The 18,169-nt window shown below is 50.4% G+C and overlaps 1 protein-coding gene across 4 annotated transcripts; it reads left to right on the forward strand.

Annotated features, from left to right (window-relative positions):
- The first annotated feature begins 978 nt into the window (after window positions 1-978).
- SCYL3 (SCY1 like pseudokinase 3) lies at window positions 979-18,060 on the forward strand. Of its 4 annotated transcripts, none has more exons than XM_074876901.1 (14): window positions 979-1,099; window positions 4,728-5,018; window positions 5,541-5,726; window positions 6,396-6,509; window positions 7,230-7,286; window positions 8,034-8,136; window positions 8,724-8,835; window positions 9,526-9,603; window positions 11,284-11,423; window positions 12,127-12,314; window positions 12,839-13,010; window positions 14,825-14,968; window positions 15,562-16,298; window positions 17,614-18,060. In XM_074876901.1, exons 2-14 carry the CDS (start codon window positions 4,854-4,856, stop codon window positions 17,674-17,676), a joined length of 2,259 nt encoding a protein of 752 aa, XP_074733002.1. In that variant the 5' UTR covers window positions 979-1,099; window positions 4,728-4,853; the 3' UTR covers window positions 17,677-18,060. The 4 variants fall into 4 exon arrangements, with proteins under 4 accessions (XP_074733002.1, XP_074733003.1, XP_074733005.1 ...); XM_074876902.1 differs by having other exon boundaries at window positions 983-1,099; window positions 4,803-5,018; XM_074876904.1 differs by lacking the exon at window positions 979-1,099 and having other exon boundaries at window positions 4,884-5,018; window positions 5,623-5,726.
- Window positions 18,061-18,169: the final 109 nt, after the last annotated feature.

The following is an 18,169-nucleotide window of genomic DNA, read 5'->3' on the forward strand; positions in this document are numbered from 1 at the left end:
TCACTCTAAGCGTTAGGTTCAAAATGATTGAGCAAACCACATCCTCATGCCCTGGCGCTGCATGAAACTGGAATAACATTGGAGATATGAAAATAGTGTGTGAAAAGCCCAGACCTCCCACTGCACTATAGTAATTCCTTTCAACGGTTGTTCTGCTGTCCAAAATACTCACGTGAAATTTCTCCCTGGAGTCACTTTACTCTGCAGCATAGAGAGCAATTAGTTTTAATGGCATTAAATAGATCTCCTTATGATGCACGAGTTACACCACCAAAGCAAGGCGCGGGGCTCGGGGCGATGGCGTGGGAGATGTGTTAGACAGACCACCTGCCTCGCGGACGCAGTTTTCACCCTGTCGCCCGCCCTTTATTTAGGCTGGTCGGGAAGCTATTGCCGGATTCCCTCTAGCAGCGGTGTGGGGGCTGAGCCGGGAAACTGTGGAAGGAAATTAGCTCACTAAGTGGAGCCGGGGGACAGGAGGCCGCTGTTCGTTGGAAGGAGGGAGACACCTATTCCCCAAGCGCCCGAGACCCATAAATCACACAGCAAAGGCGGTTCAGGCGGAGGGTCCGGCCGACCCACCGCGCCTGAGGCACCGAGCGGCAGCAATGGAGGACGGGGCTGGCGGGAGGACAGCCCGGCCGCTGCTGTGGGGCCTGGACCGCAGCGCAGGCGGGAGCCGCGGGGCTGACCCCAGCACAGGCTGCACACGGGTGGGCTGCGGTTCCCGCCGGTGTTCAGCTGCTGCCGCGATCCCCCAGGGGCTGGCGGACGCGGGCCGGGGGCGGGCTCGCTGCCGGCACGGAACGGCCGCCGAAAGGGCAAGGGCGGCCTGAGGGGGACACTCGCCCACAACCAAAATGGCGGCCGCCGCTTCGCGGGCCGCTCGTTCGTGCAAGGGGACCGCCCGCTTCGCCCCGCCCCGCCCACCGCCAGGGGGCGCGCAAGGCAGGGGGCGGCGCTCCGCCCGCCCGGCTCGGCGGGGCGGCGCTGCCGGAAGCGGGAGTCGGCGGCCGCGCTGTGAGGGAGGGAGCGGCCGGCGGGGCCGAGGCGGCACCTCCCCCCCTCCCCCCTCCCGGGCCGGGCCGGCGGGGAGCAGGTGGGGAGGGGGCGCTCGGGGGGGTGACCGGGGCGGGAGGCGGCGGGGGGGGGTGGGGCAGGTGGCGGGGGGTGACAGGGGCTAATGGCGGAGGCAGGTAGTGGAAGGTGGCAGGGGCTAATGGCGGAGGCCCTTCATGGGGGACTTGGGGCGGGGGCAGCGGTGAGTGGGGGTGACCAGGGCTCCGCTCCTCCACCCGCCCCGGGGCGGCGGTGACCCCAGCTCCGCTGGCGCCCGGGCAGCCTCCCGCCGGTCCCCGGTGGTGCCCGGCCTGGCGCTGCCTGCGGGACGTGGCATCGCGCCTGGGGCCGGCCGGGCCGGCCGCTTGGGCTGCAGCCGGTGCCACCTTGTCCTGCTGGCGAGCTGCCGCAGGCCGCGCTCAGGACAGGTCCTGCCAGCCCGGCGGGGGAGGTGGTGACACTGCCCTCCCTCCGCGCGGGGGTCTGGAGCTCGCAGGCAGGGTATGCGGTGGAGGCAAAGGCTCGCTTTTTCGGGGGAAAAAAGCAAATACCGCATTGGTGACTGTAGTTGTGTTGAGCGCGCTGTAGGCAGCGGCGTTGCTCGCGGCAGCCGGTGTCATTTCTCGGGGAGCCCCCGTGTTACCACGCGTGCTCTGTCCCTACGCCGGGTGTCCGGGGTTGAACCGCCCTTCAGGAGGTGGGATACAGTCGCGCTTCCTTTCCCAGAGAGGCCGTCGCCTATTGCTCGCCCACCCGCCGGCCTTCGCGGCGCTGCTTGCGCAGGGTGCCGCCGGACCTTTGCGTTTGCCGTGTTGGGAAGTGTCTGCCTTTGGGAGTGGAGCTCCCGAAACCTCTGGCAGCGGCTTCCAGGAGGCTCTGCTGGCGTGGGAGGTGGTGGGCAGGGCGAGTGGAAAGCCGGGAACTGCCTCGCTCTTAGCAGTGGCGGGACAGAGCTTAGTGTATGTGCTTCAGGTGGACACCTTGTGTGCGGGGTGCTATCACTCGGCAGAGAAGCTCAACTGAAATTCCAACTCGTAACACTGTTTATGGTAGGAAACCCAAATTGTTCTTAATTACCAGTCCTTCTGGCTTTCCCTGCCAGGCTCCTCCGTCTCAGGGTGCACTGTGTGTTACATCTAATGTTCGTGTTTACAATTTATTGAAAGTAAGGTATTAAGGGGTTATAATGTGGGTAATGCTCTCAACCCACAAAGCATAATGTGGTCGTTGCACAGTGTAGTTGTGTGACTGACAGTTTAACATCAGAAGAATTCTTCTGTGGTTTTTGGCCACACCTAGGTGCACACCTTTGCAGTGCTTTTGCCTGCTGCAGTTTCAATAGCCAACATGTTTTGGAGTGCTGTGAAAAAGAAAAGAAACCAAGCGATAGTTTTGTGAAGCTGACATGTTCCTGAAGAGCATGGCTCGTGGTTCCACACACTGCTCTTGCCGCTTGGTTGTTGGAAGCTGCTCTCTTGGAGGTGCTCGGCGTTTGAAACCGAGAGTTGCTGGGCTCCTCCTGGGAGGCGGTTACCTGGAGCAGGGGGTGCTTGTTTGGAGCTGTTGTACAGTAGCACTCGAGTCGATTGCAGTTATCTGAGTTACTCTGATGTTATGATATTTTTGAACTGCAGGACATCTCTGAAGCCAAATTTGTAACCGGTGAGTATGCTCGTACGTGGAGGAACGCGCAGCACTAGGTCAGTTCAGATACCTTCAGCTGTCCTACACAAAATCTGACTGAAAAATAATTACGGTAGAGCTAGCAAACAAAGCAAAGGGGAGAAGAGCAGAGAAGGCAGGTAAATGCGCTGGGCTGTGCCCAGGAGGAGCAGCCGGTGCCATCACACAGGGTGAGCTGGAGAGAGCTCCAGGCACTGCCTGCAGAGGAGCCCTTCCTCTCACAGGGCAGTGTGAATCCTCTTGTGCCAAGGAGTTCGCAAGAAAGTCCTTTTGGAAATGTGTGTAGCTGCTGCATTGTATTTCCTTTTCACCTGTTGCCCCCTCTGTGTGGTGTTGGGAAGCCGCAGTTTAGACTTCGATAGCTTTCCCTTTATTTCTTAAAGGTCACATTAAAGAAATCGGCACTGAAAAGGCGCAGATCCGTTTGTGACACTAGAGGGGAAGGAAATGATAGCAAGTTCCATGTTCTGTAGTTAATTCAGTGTTAGATTTTAAGTGGATTGGGACACACAAGCTCAATTTTAAAACCCCCACAATTTCAGACTAGCGGTGGTTGTACGCTCTGGAGGGTTAAGGTCTGTTCACATCAAACAGTTCAGAGCTGTCATGTGTTCTGGGTCCCATATCTGATGTGTTCCTAGGGTTCATTCCTCCCAGCGAGAAGCGCGTCTGGAGTTGCAGCTACCTGTTTGTTACAGAACAGTTAGCGAGGGCAATTAAATCATGCGAGCAAGGATTTGTATGAAATCTATTGAAAGGCAGCATTCTGCTCCTTCCCAGTGCTCTTGTTGACTAGGGGGTTGTGCAACTGGCATATTTGTTTAATAAAAGCATCAGATCATAACATGTTGAAATACAGGACACTTTGAGGAAAGGGTGCAACCATTTAAATAACTAATTCTTAACTGAAGCACTGAAAAGAAGCCAGGAGACCGTAACAGACGAGCTCTCTCCAGCTCTCTCTCTAGAAGCCTGCAGTGCCGCTGTCCTCGGAGCTCCTGGGGCAGCTTGAGCTGGAGATGTGGGAGAGGGGCTGGAGCAGCAGCTTTGCTGGAACAGCTCTGCCAGGGAGCTGAGAGGCTCCCATGTTGTTGCCCTCCTGAAGCCTCAGGTCATGGCTCAAAACAACCACAAAAAAGCAGTTGCAAAAAAAATGCTTGGGGGTGGGCAATTTTTTCCCCCACTTTTCCTGAAAACTGAGGTTTTGCACTCTCCTTCTCTTGTCACTAAAGACTGTTTGCTAACTTCTGCACACAGACCAGTATTCAGGGTCTCGCCTGTAGCCTGCGATCACAAGCCTGATTACAGAGCATATGCTCGGTCAGTGTTTTCTAAAAGAGCCTCTGCAATCAGCGTGTTTGTTTTACCAGTTTTGTATGCGAGGAAGCAGCACAAAAATCTGTGTCAGCCTCTTCCTGACAGAGGCTGTGGGAGGAAGGAAGGGTTGGCAGGCCGATGAGTATTTATCAGATGGAGAGAAGGTAATTGGGGTGGGGGGGAAATCGTGCTGCTGGGGGAGGTTACCTGACTAAAGCTTCACTGAAATCTTCTGTGGCTTGGAGAATTGGGGAACGGCTGCTTTTAAGCAGGGCAGGGGCTCCTTGTGCCCTAAGGCGGTGGCAGTTGCACTTCCTAACTGCTGACTGTGCTTAAGCTGAATTAAACCTCTGGAGTAGGTGTCTGCATGGCTGGGGGTATCAGCGGGTCCTGGGTTGGGTGGATTCTCGGTTCGGTAGCCAGGTCCAGGACTAGTTGTGAACGCTGTACTGTGTCAGAGCTGGTGATGTCTGGTGGTGATGCTGACACAGACACCAGCGCAGTCCTAGCTCCACAGCTAGAGAGCTGCTCGCCTGTTGATCTGAACCCTTTTGTGGGCATTTGGTTTCCTTTGCAAAATAAATGATGGGGATTTTATTCTTGTCCTTAAACTGAAGGAGAGGATACTGGTAGGAGGGGGCTCTTCATGGCTGTTTCATGCTTTGCAGAAAATGCTCTGAAGGCGAACTGGACAGCGCCCGTGGGAGCTAAATCTGTCTGAAAAAATCTTCCTTCACCCAAAGGCCTGTTTGTCATCGAGAAGGAACCTTTACAACGGCCCAACTCTGCAAGTGATGGGCTCGGAGAACAGCGCTTTAAAGAGCTACGTGCTAGAAGAGCCGCCGTTCACGCTGCCAACTGGACACACAATTTATCCGGCCGTGCTACAAGATGGCAAACTTGCTTCGGTCTTTGTGTACAAGCGAGAGAACGAAGATAAGGTTAATAAAGCTGCCAAGGTACTGTAGAGAGTGTGCCTGGGACAGACCTGTCAGAGCTGTCCCTCCTTTGCTTGGAGGGGTGGGAATCAGTTAATGAGGGCCAAACCCTTGGGGAGTAAGGGTGGGAGAAAAGGTCGAAGTTGACCCCAGCTGCCAACACCCGCCGTGCAGGGGGGAAAAGGGGCAGCTGCGAAGCTCATCGGGCGCCGCACGGTGCGAGCAGTGGCGGGAAGCCATGTTCAGATAGCAATACCTGCGTTCCTTTGCAGAGCCCTGGTCTCTTCCTACAGATACAAGTCAGAGAGTCTTTCTTGGGTGGATCCTACCCGAAATACCGTGTTTATTCTGTGTAAGACTTTGTATCTAGGTGTGTTATAAAAAGTTCTGCAGTGAGTGAGTGAGTGTGCAGAGTGCTTGGTGAGGAGCAGGGATGGGCTGTCTAAATTCAAGCAGAAAACGTGGCTAAAAGTACAAGGCTAAGCTCTGCAGCCAAAAGAGATGCCTTGGATGAGATTTAACAGATGTCTTTGTTCCTGGAAGCACCTGAAAACCTTGCGCCACCCTTGCCTTCTGCGCTTCCTCTCTTGTACTGTGGAAGCAAATGGGATCCACCTGGTTACAGAACGTGTGAAGCCTTTGGAGGTGGTCCTGGAGACGCTCTCTTCTGCAGAAATCTGCGCAGGGATCTACGACGTGTTGCTGGCGCTCATCTTCCTCCATGACAGGGTAGGTACCACTGGCAGCAGTCATCAGGCTTTGGTGGGAGCCAGACCAAATGTGACAGGAGAGCGTCGTACCTGGGCTTGCCTGGGTGACTGTCTCATTCCTGATTCCTCGCAAAGACAGACACACACCCCACAGTTCTTTTAGGCTGAAACTGCTAAAATCATTGGCTGCTTTGTAGGAGGAAGGGTAATTGAAAATGCTGTGGGTTTTGGAAGTTGGGGAGCAGTTCTCAATTCATGAATTGACATCTGCTTGCAGTGCTGCTTACGTTAGGGAAACGGGATTGCTAGGCCTTGGCATTTATTTACAGCTGTTGCCACGTGTCGCAGATTGGTGCCACTGCTCCCCTGTTTTGGCACTGCATGTTTGTCCAGGACTGCAGTTAAATCCCAGCTCAGACTGTAGCTTTTGGGCTTTGTGTTCATAGTTGGAGGTCTTCTCTGGATTTAACAGTTGTATTGCAAGGGCTGTGACAATTACAGCTTTGTCTGCTCTAAAACCCCAGCCCTTCTGCCTGACACCTGCTAGTCGCCTACAAAATCCCGAAGGACCTGTGGAATTGTGTGCTTTTTGGCAGCTTTTCCTCAGCACTCAGTGCTGATTAAAATTTTACATCTTCATCTATCCCCGAGTCTGTTATCCTTTTTTTTTTTTTTTTGTATGTTTTAGGGAAACCTAACGCATAACAATGTCTGTTTATCATCCGTGTTTGTAAGTGAGGATGGGCACTGGAAGCTGGGAGGAATGGAAACAGTGTGTAACTTTGAAGAAGCCACCCCGGAGGTAAGAGCCAAGCAAAGTGCACTCTGATGCTCGGGAGAGGGCTCCTGGCTGCCTATGGAAGCTGGCCACCCATGGATGTGAAGGCCCAAGTCCTTCCAGTTATCTGAATTTACTGTTAAGCATGTTGGCTCACTTCCAGCTCTGACCTGAATCTTTGCTCTAAGGACTGTAACTATAAACTACAATGTCTACACAAACAGAAATTCCCCATTAGCCAAAAAGCAGCTACTTTTCTAAGGGAGTCTGTGGGTTGAAGGGTAGGTTAAGACTGGGGAGAGTGAAAAATCTTTGCTCCTCTGGACTGATTTAAAAACAAACTAAAAAAAAAAAAAGCCTTTCGTGTGAAGCAGAAAGATCCAGGCTGAAATGAATCAACAAGGAAAATAATTTAAGTGACTCCTTAGCTTTTCCTGCTGGCATCGTCATTGCTTGTTACTGGTCTTAGCAGAAAAATTGGTGGTTTGATTTCTGCTGCATGCTGTGCAGAGTCATTGCTGCAGCCTGGCACCGTGTTGTAAATGTCTATCGCCTTTTCTCCCAGAGGATCCGCAAATCCTTCACGAACTGTATTGAGTGTCCCTGGCGTGTATCACCTTTCAGAAGGGATCAGGCGGACGCGCAACTGGTGTGCGTGGTGGTGCACAACAATGCAAAGAGCATGGCAGTCAAACTGACTGCTAAAGCTCAAGGCAGCTCACGTCTCCCCTCTTCTCCTTCCAGTTCCTCTGTCACGTCAGGTCGGTACGAGACCAGTCGTGCATCCCTTGCGAGGAGATGGTGAGTGACATCGCTTGCTGGAGGAGCTTCTTGCTGGCAGCAAATAAAAGTGCGATATTCGGGGAATAGTTTTCATTCACATGTTTTATTTCCTTATGCCTGAATGGGAGGAAGTGGCTATTGGAAAATACCTGAGGTTTACTCTCTTTTTTTTTTTTTTTAACCCCCTTCCGTCCCATCCGTGGTTTGGGAATGGTGTGTGGGGCACAGGAAAGTGAAATTCTGAATGAGGAGTGACAGGACAGCAGGTTCTCATAATATTTTTCAAACACTTGGTGTTGCTGCTTTAATGCTTCTAAATCACCAAAGCTTTGCAAGAATTACGGAGTAGTTGCTGAGGCTGCCCATATCCCTGTGGTCACACGGTTGTGTAGCTCTTGTAACAGCCTTTGTTTCCCTTGTTAGTCCCTCTATCTGCTAAGCATCCTATGAGTTGCTAAAGGAGTGCTCTTCCTCTCTCTAATTATCACCTGTTTCCATAGAAAGGCTGAAAGCTGTTGACCTGCAGTTGCTGCGTGCATTCATCGGGGAATTGTTTTGTCATGATGTAGTTGCTCCTTTGGGTTATAACTTCCCCAGTGGAGGTTTTTTTAGCATTTTATTCTACTTGTAGAGTACTTAATGGAGCTTTGCTGCTATAAAAAGAATTGGAGACTATATATGGTGGGGGCGGCAATAGAGACTCATGGAAACTACCAAGTATTTCATAAACTCCTGCTTTGCTGATCTTTTTGGTTTTATTTTCAGTCTGCAGATTTCAAAATTCTGCCCAACAGCTATGGGCACGCGAGGGATGCCTACGCATTTGGAACAATGGTTGAAAATCTCCTGACAGTCCTAAATGATCAGGGTGAGGAATGGCGCATGTTTATTTTGCTGTCGACGGGCCTCTGTAGCTTACTCCTTGTGTGTGTCGAGCCGTTTGCCTTTTGTTGCAGGTGGCAGATGTGCTACAGGTTCGGTGGCCGTTGTTGTTCCTCGTGTTTGCTAAGCTAAAATGCAGACTTCGGCTTCTCCTGTATTCCCCTTTTTCTGCATTTGGAGGTGGTCAGATGTGGCTGGAGGTCACGAGCTCTCCCAGATCTGCTCCGCAGCGCTCGGAGGCTCGCTTGGTCCTGCCCCACCAGCCGCTTCATCGAGGGTTACGGACGTGGGAGCGTGGGTGCCCTGTGCCGCAGCTGAGCAGGGGCTGTCCCCTTCTCACAGGGAGGGAGTGGGAGGCATCTTGGGAGGACAGCAGCACTCCCTGGTGCCCCAATAGCCCAGCAACTTAGGAAGAGAAATGGAAATGTTCTTTTCCCTTCCTTTAGGGACAGATGTGAGCAATTTTGCTATCAACTAGAGCTAAAAATAAGTTTTTGGGAGGGTGGAGGATTCCTGAACATAGCTTGTTTAGTCTTGAGAGGGAAATCTAACTGTAGGTGCTCTGGATTTCAGTTTCAGCAGATATTCTCTCCAGCTTTCAGCAAACCTTGCACTGTACACTGCTGAATCCAGATCCAAAATGTCGTCCGCCACTGTCCAGCTTATTGTCTCACGAGTTCTTCAGGTAAGGAAAGGAATATCCTGCCTCTCTTGGTATGTCTTGATACTGCTTATTTCTGTGTTGCAAATGTGTTAATTTTGTGAAGGTGTGTCACTTATCAGATGGGAAGTGCGGACTTAATCCCTACCTCTTACAGGGATCTTTGTCAAAGAGACTCCCTAAATTAAGAAAGCATTATCAGCCTTCCAGATGAGGTGCTGAGCTGGCAGTGGTGACAGAAGTGTGTCCTTTAGTCACACGCAGTCAGTTGGATCTCACCAAGCTCATGGGAGGTGGTGGGAAACACTCTAGAAAATAAAATCATTAGTGATGCTGCTGGAGCAAAGCAGGCTCCAAGATAATCCACACCGAGCTGTGTCTGCTGTCACCCGAGTGCCTCTCTGGGTGGTGGTGTTAGTGCAGGGTGGCACTTTGTCCTCCTCATCTCACCGAAGGTGGTCAGAGGTGGCTGATGCCGCATTGCCCAGGTCTCCCTGTGAATTCCTGACTTCACAGTGCAGCACTGCGCAGGCGCAGCTTTCGGGTAACTGGTCATCCCTCCGGGCTGGAGTTTGTGGTCCACTGGCATTTGACTTGTGTCCCTCTGTCTGGTTCTCCCTGCTAAGTGAAGGACGGGGATTTGCAGTCTCTTAGTTGTGGGTGGTTTAAGCATCAATAAGGATCACACTTGACAGCCTATATTTTTGTGCTTAGGAATGATTTTCTGGAAGTTGTGAATTTTCTGAAGACCTTAACAGTAAAGTCCGAGGAGGAAAAAACTGAATTTTTCAAGTAAGTGAAAGAACTATAATCTGGAAGCTTCTAATTTCAGCAATACTTATGCTGAATGGGACTTGGGGGGGAACTGGGAAGGCTTGTGGCCGGAGAGGTGGCTCCTCAGGTGGCAGATTTTGATTGCTTTGGCAGAACATTGTTTGCTCTGTGTTATTTTGGGTACTGCAGCCAAAGTAATGGTCGCATCAGAGAGGAAACTCTTCACCCCCTCCTTTCCTGGTTTCTTGTGAATGGGTTGGTGTTTGGGAGGAGCGGTACCTGCTGGGCTCTGCATCGTTCTGATACTCGCCAGCCTCCGGAGGGAGGCTGTGTGCAGCCCTACAGACAGCAGTGCTTTCACCTGCTCCAGGCCAATTGCTGTCGCTGGAGAAACAGTCAGGGACCAGATTGTAGTGCCATGCGTCACTTCAGGGTGCTTTTCTGAATCCTGTCTGGTTGCTAGCAGCTGGGTTGAACTCTGCAGAGCCCAGAACAGAAGCTTGGAGTCAAGAACAGGAGTACAGGGATATGAAAAGGAAAGAATTTTTTCATTATCCACGTTCTAATGGAGTTAATGCACTTTGTGGGGCATAATGCTGACATTATTAGCAGAAGTTAAATTATTCAGGTTCTCTTCACCCTGCTTTAGCAGCACTGTCCCATCTCCCACTGCACCATGGCTAAGCAGGAATCACTTGAAAAGCCCGTTCCTGTGCTGTAGCGTGGCCTAACTGCTCGTCTGCTCAAGCTCTGGCAAACAGCTCCTCACTGGAGCCGCCGCGGGCTCCTCTTGCTTCACACAAAGGCTATCTGCTTGCCCCGTTTCAAAATACTCTAAAATATGAGAGAGCTTCTCTTAATGTGCTGGAAAAAAAGAATCTTCCCCTCGCCTCATTCTTAGAAGCAGGTTTATTTTAGATGTGACTTTGCAGAAAAGGGAAATCTAGCACCAGGCACCTCTTGAGGCTGAAAATTTTTTTCATTTAGGCAGATCTTGTAAACTGCTAATGAGTTTTCAGTGAGATGTGTTGGGTGAATTAATCTTGTGGTGCCAGCCCTGTCTGGGTGAAGCTGCTGTCTGTAGCGGGTGTCTCGACTGCAGTAGTGCTGTATCTGCAGGAAATCCTATTGCCATGGCCCCCAAGAAGTTTTCTGTAAGGGAAGCTTCTGTGTAGTCATGGCATTATCTGGGCCTGGAAAAGGGAGAAGCTGATTTCCACACCCCCCTCCCCCCCCCATATAAAAGAGCTTGGGTGCTCTTACAGAGCTATTGTCCTGCCTGTTTTATACTTCTGTGGTCACCAGCATGTAACACTAATTTGATTTCACTAGTTTGAGACTAAGTGGAGGAGATGAGAGGAGAAAGGGGATCTTAGCAGGAGCATTCTGAATGGTTCCCCCTGTCACAGCAGTGTTTACTGAGGGAGGGAATGAATACTTTGCTTAAAGATATGGCAGTGTTGCCCCTTTTTCAGGCAGAGAGGCTGTTCTGTCTTATCTTTGCCTGAAAGCTGCAGGCAGGAGCTGAGGCTTTCAGGCACCCTCCTAGGTTAGAGTGCATGCTGAGTGGGAGGCTGTAACAGGACACTCGCTAGGAGATGAGGCAGATGCAAAAAGAGGGGACAGTGATATTAAGGGAAACAGTCGTAAATACACGGAAGGCTGCCTTGATGCTGACTGCTCTCTCCTGGAACGCAGATTCCTGCTGGACAGGGTGGCCAGCTTGTCAGAGGAGCTGATAGCGTCACGGTTGGTGCCTCTTCTACTCAATCAGCTCGTGTTTGCAGAACCTGTAGCTGTCAAGAGTTTTCTTCCTCATCTGCTGGGTCCAAAGAAAGGTGACCTTTAAATACTTTCTCTCTTCACAATTATTACTGACAAGTTTGGAATGAATTCAGAGTAGTCGTTCCACTGAATCAAGGGAATAGTGGTGTTTAACCAGAACAAATGCTGTAGCATACAGAACTGGACAGTTAGGTGTGCTTCCCTGTTTGCAGCACTCTCCCCGGCTCTGCTGATGCTCGGAGAACTAGCAATCGCCTGGGCTTTACGTGTCACCCCACCCTCCCAGCCCAGGCTTTTGAGTGGCTCACTGCCTACCCTTCTTCTCACTTTGCCCCTACCCTGCCAGCCCTTTTTTCTTCTGCCACCGCACTCATTCTCTTGTAAGGGCCCTCAGTCTCTCCTCCTTTCCTCTGTGAGGTGTTCAGCATGGCTTGCTGGATCCCCAGCTCTCTTCCCTGCTGTTTGTCTCCCCTCTCTTAAAAGTGTTTCTGAAATAGCCACTGGTGCTTTCAGCCAAGCAGCAGCTGCCTTGTGACTGACCTTCAGTGCTCAGAGCCCTTGGCATTGTGCAGTGGACACCGGCACTGCTGCCTCCCTGACATCCCAAGCAAGCCGTGGGGGCAGCTGACAGGGAGTCAGACCTGGTGGGGGGGTGACACTGTAGATCTCAGCTGGGATGGTTTCTCAGTGTGTGGCTTTTGGGTGAGCTGTCTCTCGTTGAAGCAGCCTTTTCCCATCTTCACCTCTCTTCCCTAGAGCAAACTGGAGAAAGCCAGACCAGCTGCCTCCTGTCGCCGGCCTTGTTCCAGACGCACGTCATTCCTGTGCTGCTCAAGCTATTTGAGGTTCACGAGGAGCACGTTCGAATGGTGCTGCTGTCTCACATTCATGCCTACGCAGAACTGTTCTCTCGGGAGGAATTGAAAAACATCATCTTGCCACAGGTTAAGGACAGCGAAACAATACGTGCTATATCCTAGAATATGGGATTTGTGCTGCTTGGGTTGGTTCTTAGCTTAAAGTTAGGGTCTCGTAGTGCTGGCCACAGACAGTTTGCAACCTTTCTATGCAAGCCCTAATACACCCCGTCCTGATCTGGAGTGCTGGTTTTGTTAAACCCTCTGTCACAGGCACCACTTGCACCAATACCTGTTGGCCTTGATCTCCCAGCAAGAGGCTGTTTCTGTTTCACACCACAGCTGTCAAGGGGGAGGAGTGAGTGGTCCCAGCTCGGGGGTGCCTTGGCGTTGGGGTCCAGTGCTCACCGGGCACTGGGATCGGCCACCCTCCTCAGCTTGTGGTACAAAGTGCAAGGCTGATTTTATGCTATGGAACAATGTCCAGTATCTACCGAGAGCTGTGGGAGATCATAGAAATGAAATGTGCTGCAAATATAACATTTAAAGGGGGAAGAAGTGAAAAAGCAGAATTCCCTGTTCTTGGTAATGTTACGTTGTTCTTGGTGTAGGTATTGCTGGGCCTTCGAGATACCAGCGACTCTATCGTTGCGATAACGCTGCACAGCTTAGCAGTTCTCGTCTCCCTCCTTGGACCTGAAGTAGTTGTAGGTGGAGAAAGAACGAAGATTTTCAAAAGCTCTGCACCAAGTTTCATGAAAACTGCTGATCTCTCCCCAGAAGGTAAATGATACAGTCAGAGCGCGCTCGGGATTCTCGCCCATTCTGTCCAAGCAGCATAGGCAGAATTTCTTGGATGATTAATCTGTTGCTGTTGACAGGTTAGAATTGAAGTTTAGCTTTTTTCTATTAAATTAGGTGCTGTTTGCAGATACAGAAATGATACCAGAAGAAGAGTTATATAGAAGTATTTTAAATGTAGGAAATATGTGTAAAAAAGTTTAAATCTTATCTTCATTTAAGAGCCTCTAAGTAAAGGAGATTAAGTGTGTGTGTTTGGTGCAAAAACTATACTGCCCTTCTAAAGGACTTAGCTACTTATCCAGATAGTTGTTTAATATTCCCTCTGTCCTTCATGTTTTTAAAAATAGTAAATCTCATCCTCTTCCCCCAATTTCTATTCATAGATTGGAAAAGAAATACGAACTTCCCTATTTTCTCAGCTCTCAGGAGGCTTTTCAGCTAATCCAAACGAAGACAGTAGCCCCTGCACGTGCTAGATCACTTGGAACCAAGTGTACTAAGGGAAAGCTTTTCTGGATATTGAAACTGAGAATGCTTATAACTGGAGGGAACAATCGGCATTTGTTCTACTTTAGACATATAGATACCAAATGAAACGCACAAGAGATCGATTTAAATATAAATACTTTCTTCCTGATTATGTGTGTACTGACAGCTACCCCCCTTTATTAAAATCTGTGGACGGCTTGTGGCATTATTTTTCTTCACATTATTTTAGTAGACTATAGTAAATAAACCCCTTTGGGTTGCATGCTAAAACCAGGTTTGTTTTTCAGAATATATTTAAAATTACACCTGATTTAACTATTGACAAAGAACAAAAAACCCACCTTTGTCCTCAACAGTGAGTGACAACCTGCAAAAAACAGTACCAGAGGTTGAACACGTGAGGGTTAATAAGCTGTTTGCCTGAGTCCCTGAAAGGATGTACCTTTTCTGGAGAGCCCTCTGGGGCGAGGGGTGCTGCATGCTCACTGCAGCCCTTTCTGGGGCGCCAGGCTGCGCATCTCTGCACTGGTAATGCCGAGCCTCGGTGGGCCCGGCTGGCTGGCAGCACTGCTGGAAGCCATGGCAGCGCTGGCCCAAGCCACGCTGTGCTGGGGTGGTGGCAACAGGGCCTCGGCTGGCTGAGGCCAGGGAATCACTGCCACAATTTCTCCAAATGAACAGGAACTAGGCGCCTGCCAAGCTGTCATGGCTGGCCCAGGGGAACAAAGCAGCCCGGTGCAGCTTCAAAGCATGGCCTTGACCGCCTGCCACCCCACCTCACCTTGGGTTGGTATGAGGGGCTGCCCACAGCCTCTGGGGTACAGACTCCTGGTCCTGGAAGTGGCTTTGCTCATGCCCAGGCATGAGAGGGTTTGTGTAGTGGCGTGAGTTTGCTTATGCTTTCAATTGTTGTGACTACCAGTGCTGTGCTTTTGTACAAGAGGCAGGTACTGGGGGATCTGTGATGCCAGGCAGTACAGGAGCTGGGGTTTTGCATCCAGCCAGGGGGCTGACAGCAGTTTTTAAGCATCTGTTCCGATCACAGTTTGTTCATTGTGTATTTCCTGAAAGAACGTATCAGCAGAAACTGCCCATTTACAGTTGCCCAAACTTTATCCTGGCAAAAGCTGCAGCTGGCAGGAACAGAGGAGTATTGTGTGACGTGCAGCTGTTGGATTGCTGCGCCAGTCTTCGTTCAGTACTGCCTGCCAGTGTCGCAAATAACAACGCTGCAGGCAGCTTCAACTAAGACTGACAACACACCTTGGGGACTTGCTGTCCTTTCTTGTCTTTTGTCCCTGCAGACTCCCCCAGTCATGTTTTAAGCAATCGGAGAAATCAAACCTCTCGGCCCTTGAAGAACAATTCTAGTGTGTTCCCCATCTCTGGGAATGTGCCTGTCAAGAAGCCTTCTGTGCGACAAGACAATCCACTGGCTTTAAAGACAGGTAAAACTTTGCACTGGCTCTTCCCTTCTAGAAATTGTGTCCTACAAATGAAATGCTGGAAAAGACATTAATTTTCCCCATGTGCTGATCTGAAAGAGAGTGGGTGAATCAAGGAAGGTAACAGTGAAGGAACAAGAGCGTGACCCTTGACTTCCTAGGGAATAGTTATTTGGGAATCTGACAGGCACAGACTGCTGGCCAGCCAGCCTTGGATTTGTTTCCTTACAGCACGTTCTCTGCTGTGCTTTTTCAGCCCTCCCCCAGCTTGGCAGATACACTAGATTTCTAGATTCTCTGGCCTCAGAAGCTGACTCAGTTCACTTCCCTGGCCTTCTTTCAGTCACCTGTTGCTCATCAACAGTCAGCTTTTATTGCCCCAGGGCTCCGAGATGAACACCCCTCCTTTGCAAGCAGGAGGGTGGCTGTGCTTTCTAACAGGCAAGGAGCTTAGCGCTGAAGCATCTTTGCAGCCAGTGTTACAGCTTATTTCCATGCCAGGTGCTACCTGTGCTGCCAAAGAGTTAGAAGCACAACTCCAGCTCTACGCTCACTCTCTTGAAATAAGGATGTAACACCACCTTTGTCTTCCACAGGAGAGCAAGACACTCAGTCCCCCCTGAATGGGATTCCGGGAAGCATTACTACGCTTGGGAGCAGCAGGAGTTCCTTGACTACCTCCGAAAAGGCAGCAGAGGAGTGGCCAGATTGGAGTGAGCCAGAGGAGACAGACACTGAGAAAACTGTGAACATTCAAATTCAGCCTCAAGAGCCACAGGGCAGCATGGGACCGTATTTTGCTGAACATGATGTAGATGAGAAGCCTTGGGATGATGTTGAGCCCAGCAGCCCTAGTCCTGAACTGTCCTCAGGAAATTGCCTCACTGTGACACAAGCTGATGCAGTTGAAATGCCAAGGCCTCTGCCAGGTACCCATCAACTGAGCAAAGAATTCAGAAGCCTCAGACCGAGTCCCCCCACAAAGTCCTGCCCTGGCAACAGCTGGAGCAATGACAAGTGGGACCACCAGGAACAGCTGGGAGAAACTGTGCTGCCAAAAATGACCTTTCAGGAGAGGTTGAAGTCTTCATCGGAGTCTGGCCTAGGAGAAGAATTCACGATCAAAGTGAAGAGGAAACCTGTGCAAGACCCTGAGCTGGACTGGTTTGCTGACATGATCCCAGACATTAAACCTCCTTCAGCTATCTTGATTTTACCTGAAGCAAGGACAGAAGTGGTTGTTCCCAGTCACTCTGGTGTTGCGTCCAGCAGAGAAGGTGCCTCACAGAATGTGCTGTTTTCATCCAAATTTGCAGCAGCTGATGTCATTGAGGTAAGAGGCTACAGGCAGTGAGGTTTAAATGACTGCATGTTTGATAGGATCCTAAGGCATGCACACAGCACAACACAGGGTTGTAGCACCAGCCAGCTCCTTCATCAGGGGGTGGATAACCTGAGGGGGTATCACAGCACACAACTGTACAGTTGAGTCTTTACCTGCGGCCTCAAGATGCTGAGCTCTGAATGATGCATCTTGTCAGGCAGCAGGTAACGCAGCAGGCCCTTAACACATATCTCTTGCTGCTGTAGTAAGAAACAGGGAGGGAACAGACTTAACTTGTACACTACTAAAGGCACTGAGGAGTTTTAACTCCAGCTTTTAATTTGTGCTGCTGTATCCAGGAAGCAAAGACCCTACACTATGTTAGGGAGAGTCACGGTTTGTCAGACAGGTAAAACAAGGCTGGATCCTGGCTGCTGAGCAGGTGTGGCCCCAGGCACAAACAGAACAAGGCTTTTGGGCACAGAGGATACTCAGGACTCAGTGTTGCTCCTGGCTCTTCTAGGAAAACCTAATAGTGTTATAAATAAAGGACCAGGAACCCAGAACCTCTGGATTAAAGATTTTTGGGTGCTTTGTTTTCATGAAAACATAGCTGAGACATTTCTCCATTTCAGAGAACCAGGGGGGTTATAAAAGTGCCTTTGTAAATAAGCAGGTAAATCCCTGTAGCTCCCTCACAGAGACTCTGGAGACAGCTTCTGTTTCCTAGGAGGGGAGGTAGTGCTCCTAGGCAACTCCATTAGGGAATAGTGTTGATTTCAAGTTGTTTTGCTAACTGAGCCCCAAGAGAGCTACCACAGGGGTAGCAGGTAGCACAGGGAGAGGAACCTCAGCTGTAAACCGAAGTTGTTTACAACATTTGAAAAAAGCAGACTGTTGTGATACCAACCCTGTGCGGTCAGTGCTGCAGAGCAGCAGAAGAGCTGGGTCAGGGGACAGGTGAGATCAAAGGTGTAGTGGTAGGATACAGCAGGACAACAGCTGTTTCCTATGCGGAAAGAAATCATCTAGTTTATAGCATTCTGATCTTAATGGGAAATGGGTTTGGTACAAGCATTTAATTTTAGAAAAAAATGTAAGATGCTCTTGTCTTCAGGATGTTTCCTTTAGTAGTTAAAAGTTCCTTAAGACAGAAAGCTGCAAATATTGGCACTTCATTTTTGGTCTTATGAGGGGCTTTCAGCATTCTGGATGAATGTCTTGCTCTGCCATCACAAGCTGCTCAGGCCTGGTTCCTGGGGCTGTGCTAAGGACAGAAGTACAGTACATGTGCCTTAATGCTGATAATTTTACATGATTCTAGGCTGAAGCTGCAGGCTGGGGTGAAGAAGACGAGTTGAACTGGGAAGATGATGCTAACTGGTAATGGGACTGAAAGAGCCAAAGGCAATTTATGGTGTGTTGGATTCTGTAAGAGAAGTCACTGCTTCCCCAATACAGTGGATAAGTACCTCAGCACTGCTTTTGCCAGAAGGCAGGTGCTTGCTGCAGCAGCCAGCAAGATCCCGTGGGGCCTGATCTCTTGCAATGGATGCTCCTTTCCAGTCTGTGCCAAAAACCGCAGGGGTGAGGCCTGCGCTCAAGCAATACGCCCAGCCGTGGTGCGTGCCACTGCTGCCGGAAAGAGGAACAGCGCGACGGGGGTGCTGGTGCTGACGTGCTGCTGGAGGCCCAGCCTGGTGTAAGCGATTGTTCCAGAACTCATCCCTGCTCTGAAAAACTGATGACAATAAATGAAAGTCACACTCTGTTCCTTGGTTAATGTGCCTTTTTCTTTTTTTTTTTCCTTTTCCAGAAAAGTAAAGCCCTTAGAAATGGCTCCTTTTAACTTTTTATCTAAGATGAATGTACAGTGTACC

The sequence above is a fragment of the Strix uralensis genome, chromosome 8 (assembly GCF_047716275.1).
Source record: "Strix uralensis isolate ZFMK-TIS-50842 chromosome 8, bStrUra1, whole genome shotgun sequence".
NCBI classification, from domain to species: Eukaryota; Metazoa; Chordata; class Aves; order Strigiformes; family Strigidae; genus Strix; species Strix uralensis.

Excerpts from the sequence above, each read along its gene's own strand:
- SCYL3 (XM_074876901.1), top strand. The coding sequence starts at position 4,854 with ATGGGCTCGGAGAACAGCGCTTTAAAGAGCTACGTGCTAGAAGAGCCG. Across the intron at positions 14,969-15,561 it reads TCCACTGGCTTTAAAGACAG|GAGAGCAAGACACTCAGTCC; the intron begins GTAAAACTTTGC and ends TGTCTTCCACAG. Across the intron at positions 16,299-17,613 it reads CAGCAGCTGATGTCATTGAG|GCTGAAGCTGCAGGCTGGGG; the intron begins GTAAGAGGCTAC and ends ACATGATTCTAG.